This window comes from Myodes glareolus, chromosome 2, assembly GCF_982192425.1.
Source record: "Myodes glareolus chromosome 2, mMyoGla1.1, whole genome shotgun sequence".
In the NCBI taxonomy this organism is placed as follows: Eukaryota; Metazoa; Chordata; class Mammalia; order Rodentia; family Cricetidae; genus Myodes; species Myodes glareolus.
The window spans coordinates 107755531-107777154 of NC_142027.1; the positions used below are offsets into that span (position 1 = coordinate 107755531).

At 36.9% G+C, this 21624-nt stretch overlaps 1 protein-coding gene across 1 annotated transcript in view; it reads right to left on the bottom strand.

Annotated features, from left to right (window-relative positions):
• Positions 1–2879: 2879 nt before the first annotated feature.
• The window catches only part of LOC125398811 (cytochrome P450 3A5-like), a 45518-nt gene continuing 26773 nt past the window's right edge, over positions 2880–21624 (bottom strand). Inside the window, exons 8-13 of the mRNA XM_048431792.3 lie at positions 13741–13868; positions 12965–13031; positions 10602–10762; positions 8366–8592; positions 5408–5570; positions 2880–3258 (exon numbers count right to left, since the gene is read on the bottom strand). Coding sequence (XP_048287749.3) covers positions 3163–3258; positions 5408–5570; positions 8366–8592; positions 10602–10762; positions 12965–13031; positions 13741–13868 — 842 coding nt within the window. The 3' untranslated portion in view covers positions 2880–3162. The remainder of the gene's footprint in view (positions 3259–5407; positions 5571–8365; positions 8593–10601; positions 10763–12964; positions 13032–13740; positions 13869–21624) is intronic.

The following is a 21624-nucleotide window of genomic DNA, read 5'->3' on the forward strand; positions in this document are numbered from 1 at the left end:
TGCTACAGGGGTTTCATGTAGGAAGTGGTCTCCTGTGCCCATGTGTTGCAGTCTACTTCCCACTTTCTCTTCTATCAGGTTCAGTGTGATCGGATTTATATTGAGGTCTTTAATCCATTTGAACTTGAGTTTTGTGCATAGATCTATTTTCATTCTTCTATGTGCTGACATCCAGTTATGCCAGCACCATTTGTTGAAGATGCTTTCTTTCTTCCATTGTATACTTTTAGTGAGCATGAGGGTGGGGTGAGGTTGTGGAAAGGGGAGAGGGGGAGAGGGAAAGGAGAAGGGAAGGGCTGGCAACAGCTTCAGGGAGTGGGAGGGTGGAGATGGAGGAAGAGTGGATATGGGAGCAGGGAAGAAGATACCTACAATAAGGGATCCATTTTAGGGTTGGCAAGAGTCTTGGCTCTAGAGGTGATCCCAGGTGTCCATGGGGATGTCCCCAGTTAGGTCCTTGGACAGCAGAGGAGAGGGTGCCTGAACTGTCCTTGCCCCACTATCACGCTGATGATTATCTCGAATATCACCATAGAATCTTCATCCAGTGACAGATGGAGATAGAATCAGAGACCCTCTTCAGAGCAACGGACTGAGCTCCCAAGGCCCAGTTGAAAGGCAGAAGAAGGGAGAAGACAGACAAGGAAGTCAGGACTGCGAGGGGTTGGTACACCAACTGAGGCAGCGTGTCTGTTCTAATGGGAGCTCACCAAATCCAGCTGGACCGGGTCTGAATGAGTGAGCATGTGATAAAACCAGACTCTCTGATTGTGGCTGGCAATGGGGGCTGACTGAGAAGCCATTGATAAACACACTGAGAATTGTTTTTATGGCAGGTTCTGGCTTTTTGGGACCCTAGTCTATATGGATGCACAGCTCCCTCAACCTGGATGTGGGGGGGGGGGTTGGACTTCTCACAGGGCAGGGTTCCCTGCCTTCTCTCAAGCAGGGTGGGAGAGGGAGGAAGGGGTATGGGAGAGCGTGAGGGGATTGAGAGGAGGGAAGTCAGTGTAAATAATTGAATGGAAAAAAAGACAAATACATGCATACAGAAAACAAGCAAAAAAGCCCAATAATTCTGAAGAACAAGGAAAAAATTGCTGATATTATGAATTCAGGACAGGTTGCTATGATAAATGGGAATTTTAGAAAGTATGTTAAATAAAATTTTAAATAATAATAAAAAAGCAACTATCAGTTTTAAATGTTTTACATTGGTCTTACTTTTGTATAATGTATGCAACTTTGTATTGACACAAATTTGAGATTGATTTTGATAAAACACATTGTACATACATTTTTGATCTTGTTTAAGGTATTGCAGCTATACAGCTCATTTAACAATGTAATACAAATTTCTAGTCTTTAAAAATTACTATTATCAGCTGTTTAGGATAATAAAGAAATATAGGTTAGCAGTTAATCTCCTTGTATATTTGAACTTGTAGTCATCTTAGTTATGTTTTCAAGGTAAAAACAAAGATAGAATTTACATAAATAAGTCAACCTCAAACACTTCAGAAATTTATAGAATATGACATTTAAGATGTTTTAGTAACCTAGGTTCTTTTATTTTATGACAATGAGACATGTCTACTCCTGGCAGAACCAATTGACTTCAGAGAAAATCATGGACATCGAAGAAACTCCACATGGAATTTACTTTCTTTAGGCCAAAAGTAAGCCACTGGGTAAGAAAATACCCCTTCCTCGACTGCTGACATTATGCTGCCCTAATTGGATAAACAGGAAACAAAATATCCTGCTTCACAGAAAAGTCTGTCAAATATGCTAGGCCTGTAGGACAAAGATGGATACCCCAACATTGCAGAAGAACTTTGGGTGACTGTCCAGACAACCAGATGTTTCTGTCATTACTCATAATTTTTGGAAGTCACTTGCTTGCACTTCCGGCTTACTCCGTTAATATTATTTCCTTCTTGGGTCTCTGAGGGAATTGAAGCTTAAGTAGTTGCAGTTATAATTTGTCAGACACATAAAGCAAGGTATGATAGAAAGTAAATTAGGTATAAGACTTTAGACTGACCAAGATATAATAGATATAAAATATTTTCTCTGAATTTGTCAAATGCAAATGGACTAGACATTGTTGATGTATTTATGGCTTGTATATATTGTATATAGTCATTGTACTTATTGTTTTTAGTTTTCTTATATTAATTATGGCCTTTTATTTAATTTTAGACCAAAGGGGGAAATGTAGTGGCATTTTAACTGAATTTTAATAAATAGAGAAGATCTGACAATATAACAGTTCCACTAGTCAGCATTACAGATCATGAGAATAAGAGCCTATTGCAGAAGAGGCTAAATACATTGATCATAGGCCATATCAACATAATATTCACCAGGAAACTTTCTCCTTGATGGCAATCTTTTATAGTACTGGAAAATGCTAGGGAGGAGTCTTTGGGCTGAAAGTAACAGTCTTATCCAACAGTGAATCCTATGAGCTCCCATAATGACCAACATGGCAAGATACATGCAAATATATGGAATAGTGACATGAATATTATGGGGGTAGCTACCAACTTTCTGCTCAAATTTAAGACCATTTCATTGGAGGAAACACATATTCAATACTCTACCTTTGTTAAAGAACCCAAGAAAATGGAGCTTACAGGCCCACAAGTGAGCCTAGTATTATTCTGAAAAATGGTCTTAATATCGAATTGCCTTCAAAATTTACATCTTTTACCAATAGATTAATGTGGCCATCACATCTAATCAAATAAATTTCTTTTTTAAATGGATAGTGGGCAATACATAAACTTACAATTCATTAAAGTATAAAGAAATGTCAACCAAAAATGGGAAATTAAATTAATGATTATATAATTGAAACAATATTGACCAAATTAAGGAGAAACCTTTTATTAGCATTGAAATCAAACATATAGTTCTATGTCTGGAAAAATGGACAAATTTTGACATGAGAGAAGATATGAAATTCTAAATAATCATTTTCCATTCATATACAAGAATCAAGATGCTATCAAGTCAATGAAAAATAATTGAAGATTCTGTCATGAAGTGTGGTGGGTTAAATTCATTTTCATCTAAGCTTTCTTTAGGAGTAAATTCAAATCAAGGTGTTTAGAATGCACTCTTTGAAGAACATTTCAGAACTTGAGGTAAAAATCATCCTTCATTTATGGCCCCATTTCTTGATATAATCTTCAGGATAACAGGGTTTTCTGGAGAAAGAAACATTTTCGTACCCAATTTCAAGGGAATCTGAAATAGTTGAATAAATATGTTTATTAGGTTAATGAATAATCAAATTTTACAGAAGACTTGTAGAACTAATATATTAAGAACAGTAGAGGCTTCTTTCTATGTTGTCACATGGCTATGACCCTAGTACTCAAGACTCAGAAGTAAGAGGAAGGCTGAATACAACATCAAGTCTTGCTAAAGTACATAGTACGTTTTGTACCATCCTAAACAACCTGGACTGTTTCCTTGACATAAATAAATCTTCCTTAAACTTAAATAAATGACTTTTACTAATGTAGTGGTTTCAAAGAAGATGGCCCCCAAAGGGAGTGGCACTATCAGGAAGTGTGAACTTGCTTAAGTAGGTATGCTCCTGAAGGAAGTGTGTCACTGTGGAGTTAGGCTTTGATGTTTTATATGCTCAAGCCATGTCCAGTGTCTCAAACCTCTTCCTGTTATCCTTGAATCAATATATAGAATTCCTCAGCACCAGGAGTAGGTTTTGTATATGGTAAACACGATTGTCAAACTCTCAATTTTAAGCAATATATTTACCTTCAAATCTGATACATGTAAGGTCATGATAGAGGGAGGAGTTTGGGAATCATTGTGACATTAATTCTCTGTATTTCTTCTGAAATTAAAAGATTGTGCTGAAAATGGAATTTGGACTCATTTTGACTATTTAAATGATATTCTTGTCAGTTTGTGGATGAGAGGACCCTCCAACCGAGTAATAATCCTTTATCAGCAGAAGAGTGTATAAACTGATTGTCTTGTAGTTTTAGAAAGTCATCTTGTAGATCACCTAGAGTTTATTAAAGATTGCCAAATGCCTGACGCTTACCTATCTTCAAAATAAAGTCACTCATCTGTATTCATATGTAGAACAGGAAAAGACCCACCCTCATGTAACCAAAGGCAAAATGACCACATTATATTCTTCTTCCATGATGAAAGCCTACTAACTTTTGAGTCACTTTTAATACAGAAGTCATGAAATTAAACTTGTTGGCTATTGCTTCACTTATGTTAATGACAATGTATTTTTAAGTTCTTCAGAATAGACATTTCACACATGTTTCTAAATGTGACACCTTAGAAAAAGTGCACATAGAAGGGGTGTGAAGATTTATAAGACCAGAAGTGTTCATTGACTTCAATGAAACAGTATTTTCCAAGAATAATGTGCAGATATATAGATAGATAGATAGATAGATAGATAGATAGATAGATAGATAGATAGATAGATAGATGTGACACCATGTAAAAGACATGTAATATGAGCAAACTCAAGCCATAATGGTATGCTCGCGTAAATAGAAACATGACCCCACCCGTAGTTGAGGAACCTTGCTTTTTGATTGTTTCTGTGAAAGACAGTCTGTTTTCTTTAAGGATATGACCTCTATTAAATCAGTCAGATTCCAGGTCTTTGCTAGGCCTGCTGCATACATCCTGTGATTGTTTAGGATTGGGATTTTGTTTGACTCTTAACAATGGGAGTAGGGATACCTCTGACTCATTTGTCTGCTTGTGGGAAATTTTCCTCCTATTGGGTGGTCTCACCCAGCCTTGATATGAGAGATTGTGTCTAGTCTCATTGCATCTTGATATGCCATTTTTGATCGACATCCCCAAGAGGTCTGCTTCTAAAGGGAAATGAAAGTGCTATGGTACTGAGGGATAGGGTAAGTGAGCTGGGCCTGGGAGGAGGAAGGAAAGGGAAAGGAGGTTGTGTTGTGTTTGAGATGTATTTTATGAGAGAAGAATAAAGAAAAAGAAAATAATCTGCTCAATGTATAGCATATACAAGTATTAAAATGTTTTAAAAAGCCTACTATTTTGTGAAATAAATATACATTGGTATCAAGGAAATACCAATATCAGTAAAAATATCATTGCTACTATACATAATCTTATAAGAAATATCTTCACTGACTCTTATCTTACCTTTACATTTAGACTCAGAATAACTGCTCCATAACTCAAGGGTCCTAGAACTCGCATAAAGTTTTACATAGATCTTTTGACAAAGAAAATCTTAATTAAAGATGAATTAGTATATTCCATATGTATATTCAATATATTTGATATATATCATAAGTTTATAAAAATTTCTATGAATAAAACAAAAAACATGCCAAAATAATATGTTCTTCCTCACCTCTGTTTCTTCACAAGGCAGCAGGGTAAAGTTTTGCAGGATTTTGACAATAGCAAGCTTCATGGTAATGAGAGCAAACCTCATGCCAAGGCAGTTTCTAGGCCCATATCCAAAAGGCAGATATGTATAAGGATTAATGCTATCTTTATTCTCCTTGCTGAACCTGGGAACACAATAAGTAATGAAACATGAAGAGCACAAGAGCAACATGATTGTAGTTTTTACTTATAGCCCTCAGGTAGATTCATACAGGACACTTCAGTCTACCCACCATTCTAAGAGTGGTGAAGTTAATTCATTATGAGATTTGAAAGTTAATGTTCTTTCTACAACTTTTCAATAAGGGAACACCCAATGTTAATAAGATGATGTGTGGTGAATGCTCATCGAAATGAAATGTGTCTTTAAAGTTTAAAATATTAAAGATGTTGTGGGTTCCCAGTGTGTAAACATCACAAAGTAAACATGAAGGAGAAGGAAGGAATTCCCTTGACACTTGAGTTGGGGATTTGCTCACTGTGAAGGAAAGAGATACATGTTATGAATGAAATGCTTCTATTTCATTCCCTACTCTCCTCACCATCCTCTCTTTCTTTCATTCTATTTTTCCTAATCTTTATTCTTCTTCTTCATCCTTCTCCTTCCCAGTCATGCTTTTTTCCCCTCAATAAGCTCATTTTACAAAATCTTTGACTTTCTCACTCACTTCCAACTGTCATCAAGTGAAGTTGTTTGCCAGGACACATGCTGTTTCTCTGAATTTTGTCTCAATCCCCCTGTTTTGGGAAAAAACTACTAAAATTACAGACCTATGTCTAAGTAATACTTGATTGCTCACATGGTAATTTAAATAAAAATGCTGGTTCTGGAAATTTTCTAGAAGACTAATAACGATTTGTTCTATGAGAGCTCTTAAATATCAAGGAGGGTTGTGGAATAATTTCTAAGCTATTTTATAGAACATCATTGGAGTCAGGTGAAGGTAGTGTTAGTATGTGTGTGCAAGGTGAACTTGATGGAATACTGTCAGGTGAGGTTACAGAAACACACACACACACGCAATAAATATTAAAACACTTCTGTAGACATCCTATATGTCATGTTTGATTATAACTTCAATATGTTTTAGCATTTGTATTCCGATTATAACCTCAATATGTTTTAGCATTTGTATTCCTTAATCCCTGGTCTAGTCATTGATATTCACTGAGTCTACGTTATCTGACTGAAAACTGGTACAACCATAGACATGCACAATGAATGATGTCTAAGTTTATAGTCACTAAGCTAAAGGAGGTAGAAGTGGTGACTATATAAAAGGGACAAAGAATTCACCTAACCAGAAAAGAGGAGTTAGTTCACTCCATTTTACTGCTGTAAGAAGCTCTATGTGTAGATTATCTGCAAACACCAGATGTGTGCATAAGATTACAATCTTAGGCATCAAGTATTTTATGAAGAGGCTACTGTATATTTAAATTTGTGGCCTCAAAGTTCAATTGCATCTATCTTAAAAATGTCATTTTCACAAGAGTAGCATGATATGGACTTGACAGGTTTTATACACACACACATATATATGTACATGCATATACAAACATATGTGAGAATCTAAATAACACCTAAACAGCAATTTGTGACAAAGAGGCTATGCACTCTAAGAAGTGCAGGGAGAGGTGTATAGGAGAATTTGGAAGAAAGAAGGGGAATGAAGAAATGTGATTCAAAAATATCATTCTAAAACTTGAAAAATGAAATATTATTCTTTATTTTTATTAGTGAAGCAATAATGGCAATCTATCAACTACTTCCATGCTTCATACAATTACCATACTGCTTATTAATTTCCATTCATAGAAAACTATGCTGCATATTTAAGAAGGATGAAAATGTCAACTTTCTAATGAATAAAACAACTTGGATTTTGAGGAGCTCCCCACTGGATGAGTGTATGGGAGTTTCACTCACAAACCAGAGAGAAACAAGACTAAGAAGACTTGTATTAGCATCAAAGAAGAGACTTTCTGTACATTCTATCTGCACCAATGTCTAATACAATGGATTCTTATATTTGATAGGTGATTCCTATATTTGGGGATGTGTTCAGAGTGTTCCTTTGAAAAAATGGACAATATTAAAGAAATGTAAACCTAACAACTTAAAAAAGATAATTGATATTCTAATCATTGTAATTGCGCTTGCTTTTTTTGACACACACATACTCATAATCACACACACTCATACTCTCACATACAAGCATCTGACATAAAGTAGCCTTTATAGGTAGTAGAAAATAATAATTTATAAAAACAGGAGAAAAACTGGTATTTTTCTATCTTTTAAATACCTATGCATGCTTAGAAATATAACCAATGGTATCATTATATTAATGGAATTGATATTAAGGATTCGTGGTAGTTTAAATAAAAATGACCCCACAGGCTCATAGAAACTGGCACTAGGGGGAGTTGTTGACTTTTTGGAGAAAGTGTGTCACTGGGGATGCCTATTAGGTCTCTGAGGCTCAGGCCAGGTATAGTGGCTCAGTCTTCTCTTTCTGCTGCCTGCTGATCTAGCTATAGAGCTCTCAGTTATTTCTCCAGCCACATGTCTGCCTGCATGCCACCATGCTTTCCATCATCCAGCCCCTAAGAAATGTTTTTATTTATAAGAGTTGTTGTGGTCACTGTCTCTTCATAGACACTATGGCAACTATAAATAAGACAGTTTTGAGACTCTAAAACAAAATTAAAAAATACAGAATTGTCATTTTTTTCTCAGTTCAAATTCATGTAGATTCTACTATAATTATCACTGTACTACTGATATTCTAAAATCAAATACACATCCAAGATAATATCAGTTTATATTAATGTGCTTACAGAAAGAGACTGAGCATATTAGCCTTCTTATAGATGTCTGATTCAGTGTACATTCCCCTTTTCAGGGTCCTCATACCTTTCAGGACGGAACTCCTCAGGCTCTGGCCAGTATTTTGGATCTCGGTGTAAAGCAAAGACAGGTATAATCATCACAGTCCCTTTGGGAATGAGCATACCATTGATTTCAGCATCTTTCTTACTGGTTCTGCTAACCCTGTTAGCAACTGGATATAATCTCAAAGCTTCACTCACTACCATGTCAAGATATTCCATATTTTGCAGGGCTTCATAAGTGGCAGGTGCCTGGGAAGATTAAAAAACAAGATTTCGCTGATTTGATATTTGAAACTAACTTTCATGTCAAACTATAGAGTACTTTTATTTTTATAGGAACTCCTCATTCAACAATATTAGTGACTGCATTTATCACTGATAAGTCATATGTGTGTTGACATGCTAAAGGGCCACTGAAATGCATGTTGAAGTGAATATGAAAAAATATTCAGAGAAGCTTACACTTAGGTCCAAATCTTCAGTGTTCTTTTGTACTGTTTTCCTTTACAGTAATAATGAATGTCATATTATGCAAATATCACTCAACATAAATTAGTTATTGAGGATGTCATAACATATAAAGGAGGTCACAAGTTCAGACTGTGGAAATGTAATGTGGAGAATTTTAACTTCTTTTTAAAAATTCTATCATGAATTCTACCAGAGGATAATTCATAATTTTTAAATCCTATGACTGAATTTAACATTACTATAAATGTGAAATTTGAACATCAATGCCATATTAAACAGGAATACTAATTGAAATTAGAGTGATTAACTTCAGTAGAAACTTTTTCCTTTGAGACTAATTATGGCAAAATAGGATAAAAATGGAGACTAACTGAGCAAAAACGTTCTATTCCGGTGGAATATATTCTAGTCCATAGAGTTCCGTGCTTAGCTCCTGAATGAATCCTTCCATTGCTGCTTCATATGGTGTTCTAATAAATCTTTAACTTCCAAAATCCCAAAGCCTAGAGTCACCCAAGAAAGAGGTTTAGATGAAAGATTATGAATTACTAGATTAGATTTGTTTGTGCATATATATGGGAAAGCTGTATTTTGATTGTTCATTGATGTGGCAGGGTCCAGCCAATTGCAGGTAGTAGTGTATTCTGAAAGGATTAACTTGGATTGTATACAAAAACTGGATGATGATAGGTTAGTGAGTGGACCAGAGAGCAGTCGGCATCCTCCATAGTCCCTGCTATGCTTCATTGGCTGTGACCTTAGTCAGAATCTGTGCTGTATGAAGTTGAAAGCCTATAAACTCCCTTCCTGAGTTCCTGCCTTGACTTTCCTCAGTGATTGACAGTCATGTGAAAATGTAAGCTGAAATAAACAATTTCCTCCCCATAGTATTTTTAAATCATGATAGTTGTCACAGTGACAGAATGAAAAGGGAACCGGGGTGAGTATGGGGTTTGAAGATGCTTAGTGTGCACCTCACTGACAACACAGCCAGTCCAGAGTTTAGGTCCCTCACAACCCTTTAGATTCAATTTTTGGCATAGATGAAAAGACAGCTCATATAATGTGTGGTTGCCACTTTGTGGGACACTGAAGCTATCATAATGTAGAGGTGAACCGTGTAGCTTGGAAACTGCCAGGATCTTCATTGTTCAAGTGAAATTCTGTGATTAGAGAGGATAAGGGAATAGCTGATTCAGCCTGCCCAGCCAAGACAAGGAAATACCCCATTGACAGCAGTCTTGCCAATGCAGTTCCAGTAGTCATACTGCAGTTCTCAGTTCACTTGTTTGAGGGTCTAGCGGCCTTCCACAGTGATTAACAGCACTAGTTCATTTTGCAGAGGACCCATGGTCAGTTGCTAGTACCGACATGGTGAATACATTTTCTGGATCTATAATGCCAGGTTATCTGATGCCCTCTTCTGGTTTCCTCATATTTCAGATATGCACATGGCACACAGATATACAGGCAGGTGAAATACGCACTTAACTGTAAAGAAGACACTTGACTGATACTTTCTTATCCTTAAAAATCTATAGAGATTTTATGCATGGTTTAGGCTGGGTTATTATAATTAGAGATAGTGGATGTTACAGGACCATACAGAATTACAGAGATTGGTTTTACTCCACACATAAATTTTCCTCTGTCTTAGATTTTCAGTGACTACTGCCAAAAGAATCAGTTATTAATTTATTTACTATAATCCTAAATAGACGTATGGAGACAGTATTTCTTGTTGAGGTTTGACCTTTCCCTGGGGTCTCTATGTACTTTCCACTCACCTTATTAGGCAGGGATGCATCGATCTCATGCTGGAGTTTCCTTTGTACATCAAGATGAGTTGCCAGTGCATACACTGTGAAGCAAAGTGCACTGCTTGTAGTCTCATAGCCAGCCGATATGAAAGTGATCGATTGGGCAATTATCTCCTGATCAGAAAGAGCTAAAATGAAATAAGACATTTCATGTGAATGATCAAGCCTGGTGTATATATAGAGAGCCTTCATCTGCAATGTTCTACCATACTTGGTACAGGAAGATACTCTGCACTTTGTTTAAATGTGGTGTAACGCCTATAAGATATGCTAGGACAATGATGGCACAATACTTGTGGAATTGACCAACCAATAAATGATTTGACTTTAAGACTTACTCCATGAGGTGTAACCCAGACTTCTTGTTGCTTAGTTGAACAAGAACCTGAGACTAGACAGCCCCAGGACCAAGAGCAAAAATTAAACTGCTGTATAAAAAGAAATGTAGAAACAAAATGACTCCTAATGATAGTCCACTATCCTTGCTCAACCATCATCAGAGAAGCCCTGACTTGCAGCAAATGGGAAAAAATGTAGAGAATCACAGCCAGATAATAGGCAGAAAGTGAAAGCCTTTAGAATACCCAGCTCTAAATGGATATCTCCACCAAACCCCTCTATGCATGACCCAGTGAGTTCTATGAAAGAAGATTCAGGAAGAGTGTAAGAGTCAGTGGGGATGGAGAACACCAAGAATACAAGAGTCTCCAAATCAGCACGATCAAAGCTCATATGAACTCACAGAGACTGAGGCAGCACGCATAAGCCTTCATAGGTCTCTACCAGGTTCTCTGTATGCATTATGACTCCCAGTTTAGTAATCTTATGGGCTTCCCGAGTGTGCAAATGAGTAGGTTTCTGATTCTTGTGTCTTTCCCTGGCCTCTTTTTCTTGTCTTAGTTAGTCTTCCCCAACTTTGGTTTGTAAGTTTCTGTTTTATCTTATTACAGTTTATTTTGTTACACTAAAAATGAATGAATTAAAACCTAGTCACTAGGGAAAAAGTTAAAAACTGAATTGTCCCCTTTATTAATGTTGGAGAATGAAAATCAGTCTTTTTTTTCAGTGTAGTAACACTGGGCATATCAACCACTCCAGGGCAAGCCTTATGGTTCAGGAGTAGATGGCTTAGGGGAATTTTGCTGTTGTATTAGATATTTGTTTGCGTTTGGGAAATAATTTAAAGTTGGGTGAGTTGGGGGACCTGGAAGGCCTTGGGTAGTAAAAGAATATGTTGAAGATATACTTAAATTTAAAAAATTGTTCACAATAATAGAAAATAACACAAACTTCAGTGCTGACTTCAAATGTGGGATTAATAATGGAATTAAATAATAAAAATTTCCAAAACACACATTGTAGTACTAATATATGGAAAGTAGCACTACTCTGAAATTCTATATCCAAACACTGAATAAAAGAATGAAGAGGAACTGTTTTATAAACGTTGTCATTTTTCTCCTTAAGGTACTGTTTTATGGTAGGAGTAACAAATTTCTATAGTCTCTAAATGAATAACAGTGAGGGTTGGTATTTGAACACTATATTTCTTGACTGTATGCTATGGAAGCATATTTGCTGGTAAAGTTTCTGATTCATGGGCTCTGCATGAGGCTGAGACTCAGCATTTGACTTATATAGGTAACCTAAACATCACTGAAACTGTTGGAGTGTGAAAGACATTCTTACATAGACCTCCATAATTTTAAAACTTTAATTAAAATTGTGTTTTATTTCTCCCTTTAACTCCCCCTTTCTACCCCTCCCATTCGACACCTCCACGCTTTCTCAGATTTAGGGTCTCTTCTTTAACCATTTTTATTACATATGCAAATAAAAATGATATAAATATAACCTACTGAGTTGCTTCAATTTTGCCTACTTGTACTTGTTTCAGGGCTAGCCATTTTGTAGTAAATAACCAATCAGAGACTCATCCATGGGGAAGACTAATTATCTCTCAGTAGTTGTTGACTATCTGTAGTATTTCATCTAAGGATGAGTTCTCAACCATAGATAGTTTTCCCATCTTATTGGAATGACAGTTGTTGTTGGGACAAATCAGGTGTTGATTAGGCAGCCATATTGTTGAGATTTCATTATTGTAGCATCTCTGTCATAGAGGGAAGTTACAATAGCTTTGCTACTTTTAGAATGTACATGCTCCATGACTTTAGAAAGTTCCTCAGGCTACCACTTTTAACACACATGTTTGTGACCTTTTGAAATTTAGCAGGATGCCTTCTCTGATTAATTGATCTTCTTTGCATTTTAAGAACCAGTCCCTCCCGCTCTGCTTTCCTTTTAGACCTTAAAGCATCCTTAGTTACCTTTATGGGACTCCGTATCTTTGGAATTCTGGGAATTCATCATCAACTGAAGGAAGTCCACTCGGGCCTGAAAGTAGACACAAATTTCAAAGGTAGAATTGTGTTGTCAGTTCAAAATTTAGTATTGAATGAAGAGCTTAAAATCTTTTATGAGTATATGACTTAATTAAGTCTAACATTGTCTGACTCACTGGTGACACAAAACTGTCATCCACAGATTTTGGAGAAGTCTATCATTGTCTAGTATCTTTCTTTCATATCCAACACCTTTTCTCATGACATTTCCTCATTCTGAATATCTGTTGCTGCTGAGGACAGACCTCTGCTTGGATAATTATCAGTTTCTCCTTCTCTCATGCACATTTGTTTAGAAAAATATCCTGTACATACATCTGTTGTTTCCTTGACATAATCTTAACCAATATTCCATACTCATCGACGGCTGTTTCTGGAGCTCATTGCTGGGCTTTATGTGATTATGTGCTATTATTCCAAATACCCAGAATAAGAACAAATAAGAAATGACATTTCAGGTTAGATACTGATTCGTTGGCATCTCACTGACAGTGCCTTTCTGCCATCAGCTGATCACATTAGTCAAAGCTGTATTATTCAAGTGGCACTCTCAATTCTCAGAGAAATTGCCCAAGTTGAAGGCAAGCCACAATTCAGAACAAACAAAATTCATCAAATATCTTAATAGGACCTTGTAAAGAGAATTTGTGACAAAGGATAGAATTTTTTTGGATTTGAAATAAAATTTTATTATCTTTTACCTCCTGTTTATCTTCAAGCCGAACCTTTTTCGTCTCATTTACAAAATTTTGCATAAATTTCATTGTATCACTTGGATACATGGAGATATTCAATTTGTTATATAATCCTCTAAGGAATGGAAAGATTGCTATAGAGAAAAAGAAATAACATAATAAAAATGTAAAATTTATTTTTTGACAGTTTTACATTTACATTTTACTTCTTGTTTGTAGTATCCCATCTTTCTTCTTTTCCCAGTTCCTCACCTCAACCCCCTATGATCCTACCCAAAATTCACTCTTCCTCAATTTTTGTTTAAAAAAAGAGATATGGCTCCCATGAGAAACAACAAAACATGTCATATCAAGTTGCAGTAAAACTAAGTATTTTCCTATGTATTAAGGCTGGGCAAGTTGAGGATGAGGAGTAAAGACCCAAGAGTCAGTAAAGAGCTAGAGACAGCCTCTGTTCCTACTGTTATTAATCTTACAAGAGGAACAAGTTACATAATTATAGTATATATACAGAGTGCCTTAGTTAGTCCCATGCAGGTTTCCTGTTTGTCAGTTCAGTTCCTGTGAGCCCCTAGGAGCCTAGGTTAGTTAATTCTATGAGTTTTCTTGTGGTGTCATTGACCCTCTATTCCACATTTCTTTCTCCCTCTCTTCCTCAAAATTCCCCAGTCTGTAGAGTAAGTCCATTCTGATACTGCCTGGACTAGTAAGATCAATGGCCTGGATGACTCGGAGACCAAAGACAAAAAAAACAAAGAACTGGAGGGAAAATATGGCAATGTGAAGATGCTAAATTTTTAATCAGATTGGTGCATAGGGCTGACTGCAACCACGTAAAACCTGAAAAAGCTTGGAAAGAAATTCTAGACACAAAATAACAGAGTTAAGCATGGCTTCTTGGTAGTTGGCATTTTATTTTATTTTTTCCCAGAGGGGCTGTTTGTTGGTGGCAAGCAGAGGCACAACAGCTCTTTCCTGACTCAGCAGGAGCAGCAAAAACTGTGTGACTCTTTTAAAAAAGAGCCTGCATGATCTCTGGGTCTTTCAGAAGGCCGAGGACTTGAATGGGGTTTCGGAAAGAGCAACCTGTTACAAACTGCTTAATGACACAACATAGACCCACTGTATACCTGGAACTGAGGTGGTGTGTATAGCTTGCAGAGGTGGTCAACATGTCTCCGCCATGTTGGGATGGGTGGAGTCAAAAGGTAAAGCAACCTTAGTCCTAACCACACCACTTAGTATTTTAAGAAGCCGGTCTGTTCAGAAAAGGATTACAGATATGCAATAAAGACAGATTCATATTTCAAAAAGACTTATACGTGGAGTCACAGTGTTGGATAAACGTAAGTAGGCTTGGGAGAAAGAAGAAAGATGACAGTGTTTGGTTTAATCTTAATAAACTTCTCTGCCGATGCAAGAAACTCCAATCAAACCAGTAGACCAAATTAAAATGCCCGTATTTAATATATATGGCGCTTTCAGGTGGATCAAGACAGCACATCATGGAGAAAAACCCATGCAAATCCCAAACCATGGTTCCATTTTCTGGTGTGAGCCTAAATAACCTGTGAGAGTAGTCCTGGCCCTCCCTGGGGGAGGAGTCAGTGTTTGGCAAGCTGGGAGTTAAAGTCTGGACCAGGACAACTACCAGGTCAGTGGCTTCCAATCATCCCAGACTTCTTGGATATAGAGGTGTGAGAGGGCTGGGGTGACACCCCCAACTTAATATTACAGATAGTTATAAAAAGAAGCAAGTAATATTCTTTAAAAATAAAACAAAGCCTTTAAAGAAACACAGTAAAAAGAGTCATAGATTAAAGGAAAAAAGAAAAATAAGGCACATAAAGATGGTATATACACAGAGAAGTCTAGATTGTGTATATTACTGTGTTTTCTTTGAATTTTTTGACTGTGAATGAGGTACAGAGAGACATTTTGTTATACAGGTAAGCTAAACCAATGTATATATTTGAAAGCAATTTTGACTCAAGAAAGGATCTAAGGATATGTTACTTTGGAAAAGAGGTTCTGCTTTGATTCCACAGAGGATGAGAACTTGTGATTTTCTTCCACATGTAAGTGGCTTGGTGGACCAGGATCCCTGCCTGAAAAGATCTTCACAAACACTAAAATTAATTTGCTGAATAAAAATCAGGAAGCAGTTCCCTAAGTGATTGTCTATAAATTTTTGTTTACTTTCAAAGCAGTATATGTTATAGAGATTATTATTTTGCATTTGTATGGATCTTGATCTATTGGTATGAATTTAAGGTCAATTTTGTTATATGTACATTTCTGCTCTTGATTAAGGTATTGTGTTTATACAGCTCATTTAGAAGGTAATGTATAATTAAAAATACAGATTAATAGATAGTCATCTATAATAGTCAAGCCTGTAGTCATGTTAGTTAGGTTTTCTAGATATATAGAGATATATTTCAAATGGATAGGTATTTTTCAAACCTTTCAAAAACTAACAGAATATGGCACTTAAAATGTTTTAAAAACTTAGGACTTTTCATGATAATGAAACACATCTGCTCCTGAAAGCACCACTTACATCAAGAGAATGATTGACATCAAAGAGGCTCCTTAAGGAGTTTTCTAGCCATTTGAGCAAGAAACTACTCTTGCCTGGACTGCTTGATGTTATGTTGAACTGGACAAGGAGAACACACAGAAAAATGAATGCTGAACTTGCCTAAATGTGAGACAGTCTGGTGGGGGGATCCTGCTTCATGAAAGAATCTGCCAGACATTCTGCAAGACACAGAAAAATGTGACTGACAAACTGCTTATATAGGCAGAAATGTCTTTGAAATTTCTTGCTTCATAGAAAGGTCTGCCAGATACTATGGGCCTGTAGATTAAATATGGGAGTCCCAGTGTTACAGCAGAACTTTGGGTGACAGTCCAGGCAGCAAGATGTCTTTGTCAATTCTAGAGTTTTGGAAGTTGTTTACAATTCACTTCATGTTTACTTAGGTAATATTATATTCTTCTGGAGTCTTTGATGAAGTTGATGAATAGATAGTCATAGTTTTTCTTAGTTATGATAAAATATAAAGTAATATAAAGTAATAACCTGTTTTGTTATATGTAACTTTACTATGTTATGATTAAAACCTTCCTTTTTAATTAGACAGAAAAGCGGAGGTGATGTAGAATTCCCCTATATATGCTGGGAATGTTTTATTGCCATTGGTTAGTAAAGAATCTGGTTTCGGCCAAATGGCTTAACAGAATATAGCCATGCTAGAAATGTTGTATATAGAAGGTAGACAGAGTTGGGGAGACACCTTGTAGCTGCTGGAGGAGAATAATGCCAGTACCAGTAAACCATGAGTATTGTAGTAAAATAAAATATAATAGGAATGGGTTACTTTAAGATGGAAGAGTTAGCTAGAAAGAAGCCAGAGCTAATAGGCCAAGCAGTGATTTAACTAATACAGTTTCTATGTAGGTATTTTGGGTCTGGGAATCCAGGAAATGAACAAGCAGCCTCCTTCCACACCGTACCAATGAAGCAATCTTATACAAAGGGATTAAGTGTAGAATTTTTATCAAAATATTTGATATACAACCCAAACCAATTCTTCACAGGCATGTTGAAAACTTACAAAATTATGGAAAACTTGAAAATTCATTCTAAAACTTGCCCTGTCTTCTTGCTAATATCATAATATATCTTGCAAAGTAAATTGTGTTGAAATATGACTTATTTAGTACCATCAAAGAGGACTTAAGAGGTGAGTAAACAGCAACACGGCTGGATGCCACACTCTCTAGGATATGCCCAGTGGTACAAAACCCAGGGGCCCTTCCTCAACTCCCTTGGCTTTTCTAACCAGCCAGCAGGGAGTTTCCTATGGCTAGGTTCTACCCCCAACCCATCCAGCTGCCGTCCAAATTACTAGCTACACCTCACCTTCAAACCCTCCTACCCTCCTACAACCATGGTGGAACTCTGCAACACAGCCTACTCCAATATTGAGGGGACCTAAGAGGAGAGTGAACAGTCACACAGCCACACTCAACTCTCTAGGACTTCCACAGTGAGACAAAACCCAGGGCCCTTCCCCAACTCCCTCAGCTTTTCTAGCCAGCCAGCAGGGAGGTTCATGTGGCTAGGCTCCCCACCAATCCATCTAGCTGCCATTCAAACAACTAGCTACACCTCACCCCAAACCTGTCTACCCTACAACTTCAGTAAAACACTGAAACAGTTTGCTCCAATTCTGAGGAGACCTAAGTGGTGAGTGAACAGTACATCGAAGGACACTCCTCTCTCTAGGACCACCCGAGCAGGACAAAACCCTGGGCCCCTTCCCCAACTCCCTTTGACTTTTCTGGACAGTCATCAGGGAGTTCTCTATAGGTAGGAACCCCCAAAACCCAAACCCATTCACTGGACTCCCCCAAGTTATGAGCCATACCCCACCTAAGAGCGGAGAGCTTACTATAATTCAGAGGGGACCAAGAGCTTGCTATAACACTGAGGGACCAAGAGAAAGGACCAAGAGAGAAAACCAGAAGAGAAGATCAAGAAAGCAGGTGAATAGAGACGTCAGAAGTTTCCTGAGACAGATATTGACAGTACAGAGCAGACCAAGAAAAACTCCCCAATACTCAGACAGACACAGCAAGGATTGGACCAAGATGGAAAGACACTGCTGGCCTTATTTGAAGGAAGAAATAGGTAGGCACCAATGCAAGAATTCTTCCAACAAGCTAATAAGCAACATGGTAACACCCTAATCCAATGGTCACATAGCAGGAAGACTTGGTCATCATAACCCAGAAGAAGCAAAATAAAATGACTTTAAATGTAACTTTATGAAAATGATGGAGAATTTCAAGAGAAAATTAAAATCTCCCTTAAAGAAATGGAAGAGAAAACAAACAAAAAAATGGAAGAAATTAATAAATCCCTCAAATAAACCCAAGAAAACAAAGAAAAAACAGGTGAAGGAAACAGTTCAAGACTTGAAGAATGAAATATAGGTAATAAAGAAAACACAAACCATGTGAATTCTAGATATGAAAAATCTGGGTAACAAAAAAGAACTACAGAGACAAGTATAACCAGCAGAATACAAGAAATAAAAGAAAGAATTTTAAGCATTGAAGATACTATAGAGGAAATATAGTCATTGATAAAAGAAAGCATTAAATCCAACAAATTCTTAACATAAAACATTCAGGAAATCTGGGACACCATAAGAAGACCAGACCTAAGAATAATAGAGGTAGAAGAAGGAGAAGAACTCCAGCTCAAAGGCACAGAAAATATATTCAACAAAATTATGGAAGGAAAACTTTCCCAACTTATAGAAGGATATCACTATGAAAGTACAAGAAACTTACAGAATACTAAATCTTCCCCTCCTCCCATCCCCTCCACTATATACCCCACCCTACCCCCATCCTCTCCTCAGAGAGGATAGATCACATTGCTTTGGGAAAGGTCCAAGGCCCTTCCTACTCTATCTAGGCTAAGCAAGGTATCTATCCAAAGAGAACTAAAAAGCCATTACAAGCAGCAGGGATAAATCCTGGTGCCAATGCCAGTAGCCCTGCAATCTTCTCCAACCATATAACTGTCACCCACATTCAGAGGAACTAGTTTGATCCTGTGCTATTTCCTTCCCTGTCTGGCTTAGGGTCTTAAGGTCATCCTTATGGACTCCTTGGAATTTCTCTAGTGCCACATTTCTTGCTAGCCCCATAATGACCCTCACAATTAAAATGTCCCTTTTCTTGCTTTCATCTCTGACCTTCCTCAACCTCAACTATCTCATTCTCTCAAATTCTTCTCCCTTCTCCCCTTATCCCCTCCTCCTCCTCTTTGTCTTTTCTTCTTCTCCCACCCGCATGATTCCAATTTGGTCAAGCAATCATTTCCATTTACCCTTTCCAGGTGGATGTATATAGGTTTTCTTTACCAAATATCAAAAAATCCCCCACCATATAATAATTAAAACACAAAACATACAGAATAAAGAAAGAATTTTACAAACTGCAAAGAAAAAGGTCAAGTAACATATAAAGGTAAACCTACCAGAATTACAACCAACTTCTCAATGGGAACCATAAAAGCCACAAAGTCTTGCATATATGTGCTGCAGATGCTAAGAGACCATGGATGCAAGTCCAGACTACTATACCCAGCAAAACTTTCAATCACCATCAATGGAGAAACCAAGATATTCCATGACAAACAGTTTTAAACAATACGTATCCACAAATTCAGCATTACAGAGTGTAGTAGAAGGAAAACCACAACCCCAGGAAGTTAACTACACCTACCAAAACACAGGCATCTGGTAATCCCTGACCAGCATAACTCAAAGAAGGGAAACACACAGACACTACTACTGAAAAATAACTGGAGTTACCAACCACTGGTCATTAATATCACTTAATATCCATGGATGCAATAATTCACCTATAAAAAGACACAGGCTAAGAGAATGGATACAAACACAGGACCCAGCCTACACCTCAACCTCAAAGACAGACACTACCTCAGAGTAAAGGGTTGGGAAAAGGTTTTCCAATCAAATGAAATTAAGAAACAAGTGGGTGTGGCCATCCTAATATCTAACAAAATTGATTTCAAACTTAAATCAATCAGAAGAGATGAAGAAGGACACGTTATACTCAAAACAGGAACAATTCATCAAGATGAAGTCTCATCCTGAACATCTATGCCCCCAATACAAGAGCATTCACATGGTAAAAGAAACATTGCTAAAAACACAAGTTGCACATCAAACCCCATGCACTAATAGTAGGAGACTTCAACACTTCATTCTCACCAAAGGACAGGTCAACCAGACAGAAACTTAACAGAGAAATAAGAGAACTAACAGAGGCAATGAATCAAATGAACTTAACAGACATCTATGGAAACTTCTCTAAAATTGATCACATACTTGGTAACAAAGCAAATCTCCACAGAAACAAAGAAAATTGGAGTAAACCCCTGTGTCTTATGGGATCCGCAGGGATTAAACTTAGAATTTAACAATACTACTCTAAGAAAGCCTACAAACTCATGGAAATTTAACAGTCAACTACTGAACTTCCTGGGTCAAGGAAGAAATAAAGAAAGAAATTAAGGTCTTCCTCGAATTAAACAAAAATGAAGGCACAACATATCCAAACCGATGGGACATTCAGAAAGCAGTGCTAAGAGGAAAGTTCATAGCACTAAGTTCCCACATAAAGAAAACAGAGAAAGCTCATTTTAGTGACTTAACAGCACACCTGAAAACTCTAGAAGAAAAAGAAGCCGACTCACTCAGGAGGAGTAAAAGACTGAAAATAATCAAATTGAGGGCTGAAATCAATAAAAATAGAAACAAAAAAAAGCAATTCAAAGAATCAATGAAACAAAGAGCTGATTCTTTGAGAAAATCAACAAGATTGACAAACCCTTATCCAAACTAATCAAAAAGCAGAGAGAGAACATCTAAATTAACAAAATCAGAAATGAAAAGGGGGCATAACAACAGACACTGAGGAAATACAGAAAATCATTAGGCCATACTACAAAACCTGTACTTCACAAAATTGGAAAATATAAAAGAAATGGACAATTTTTAGATAGATACTATATATCAAAATTAAATCAAGACAAAGTGAACAATTTAAATACACCTATAAGTATGAGAAGATAGAAGCTGTCATCAAAAAACTCACAAATAAAAAAGCCCAGGGCTGGTGAGTTTTAGTGCCGAATTCTACCAGACCTTCCAAGAAGAGCTAATATCTATATTCCTCAAAGTGTTCCACAAAATAGAAACAGAAGGGACACTGCCAAACTCTTTTTATGAGGCTACAGTTACTCTGATATCAAAACTGCGCAAAGACTCAACAAAG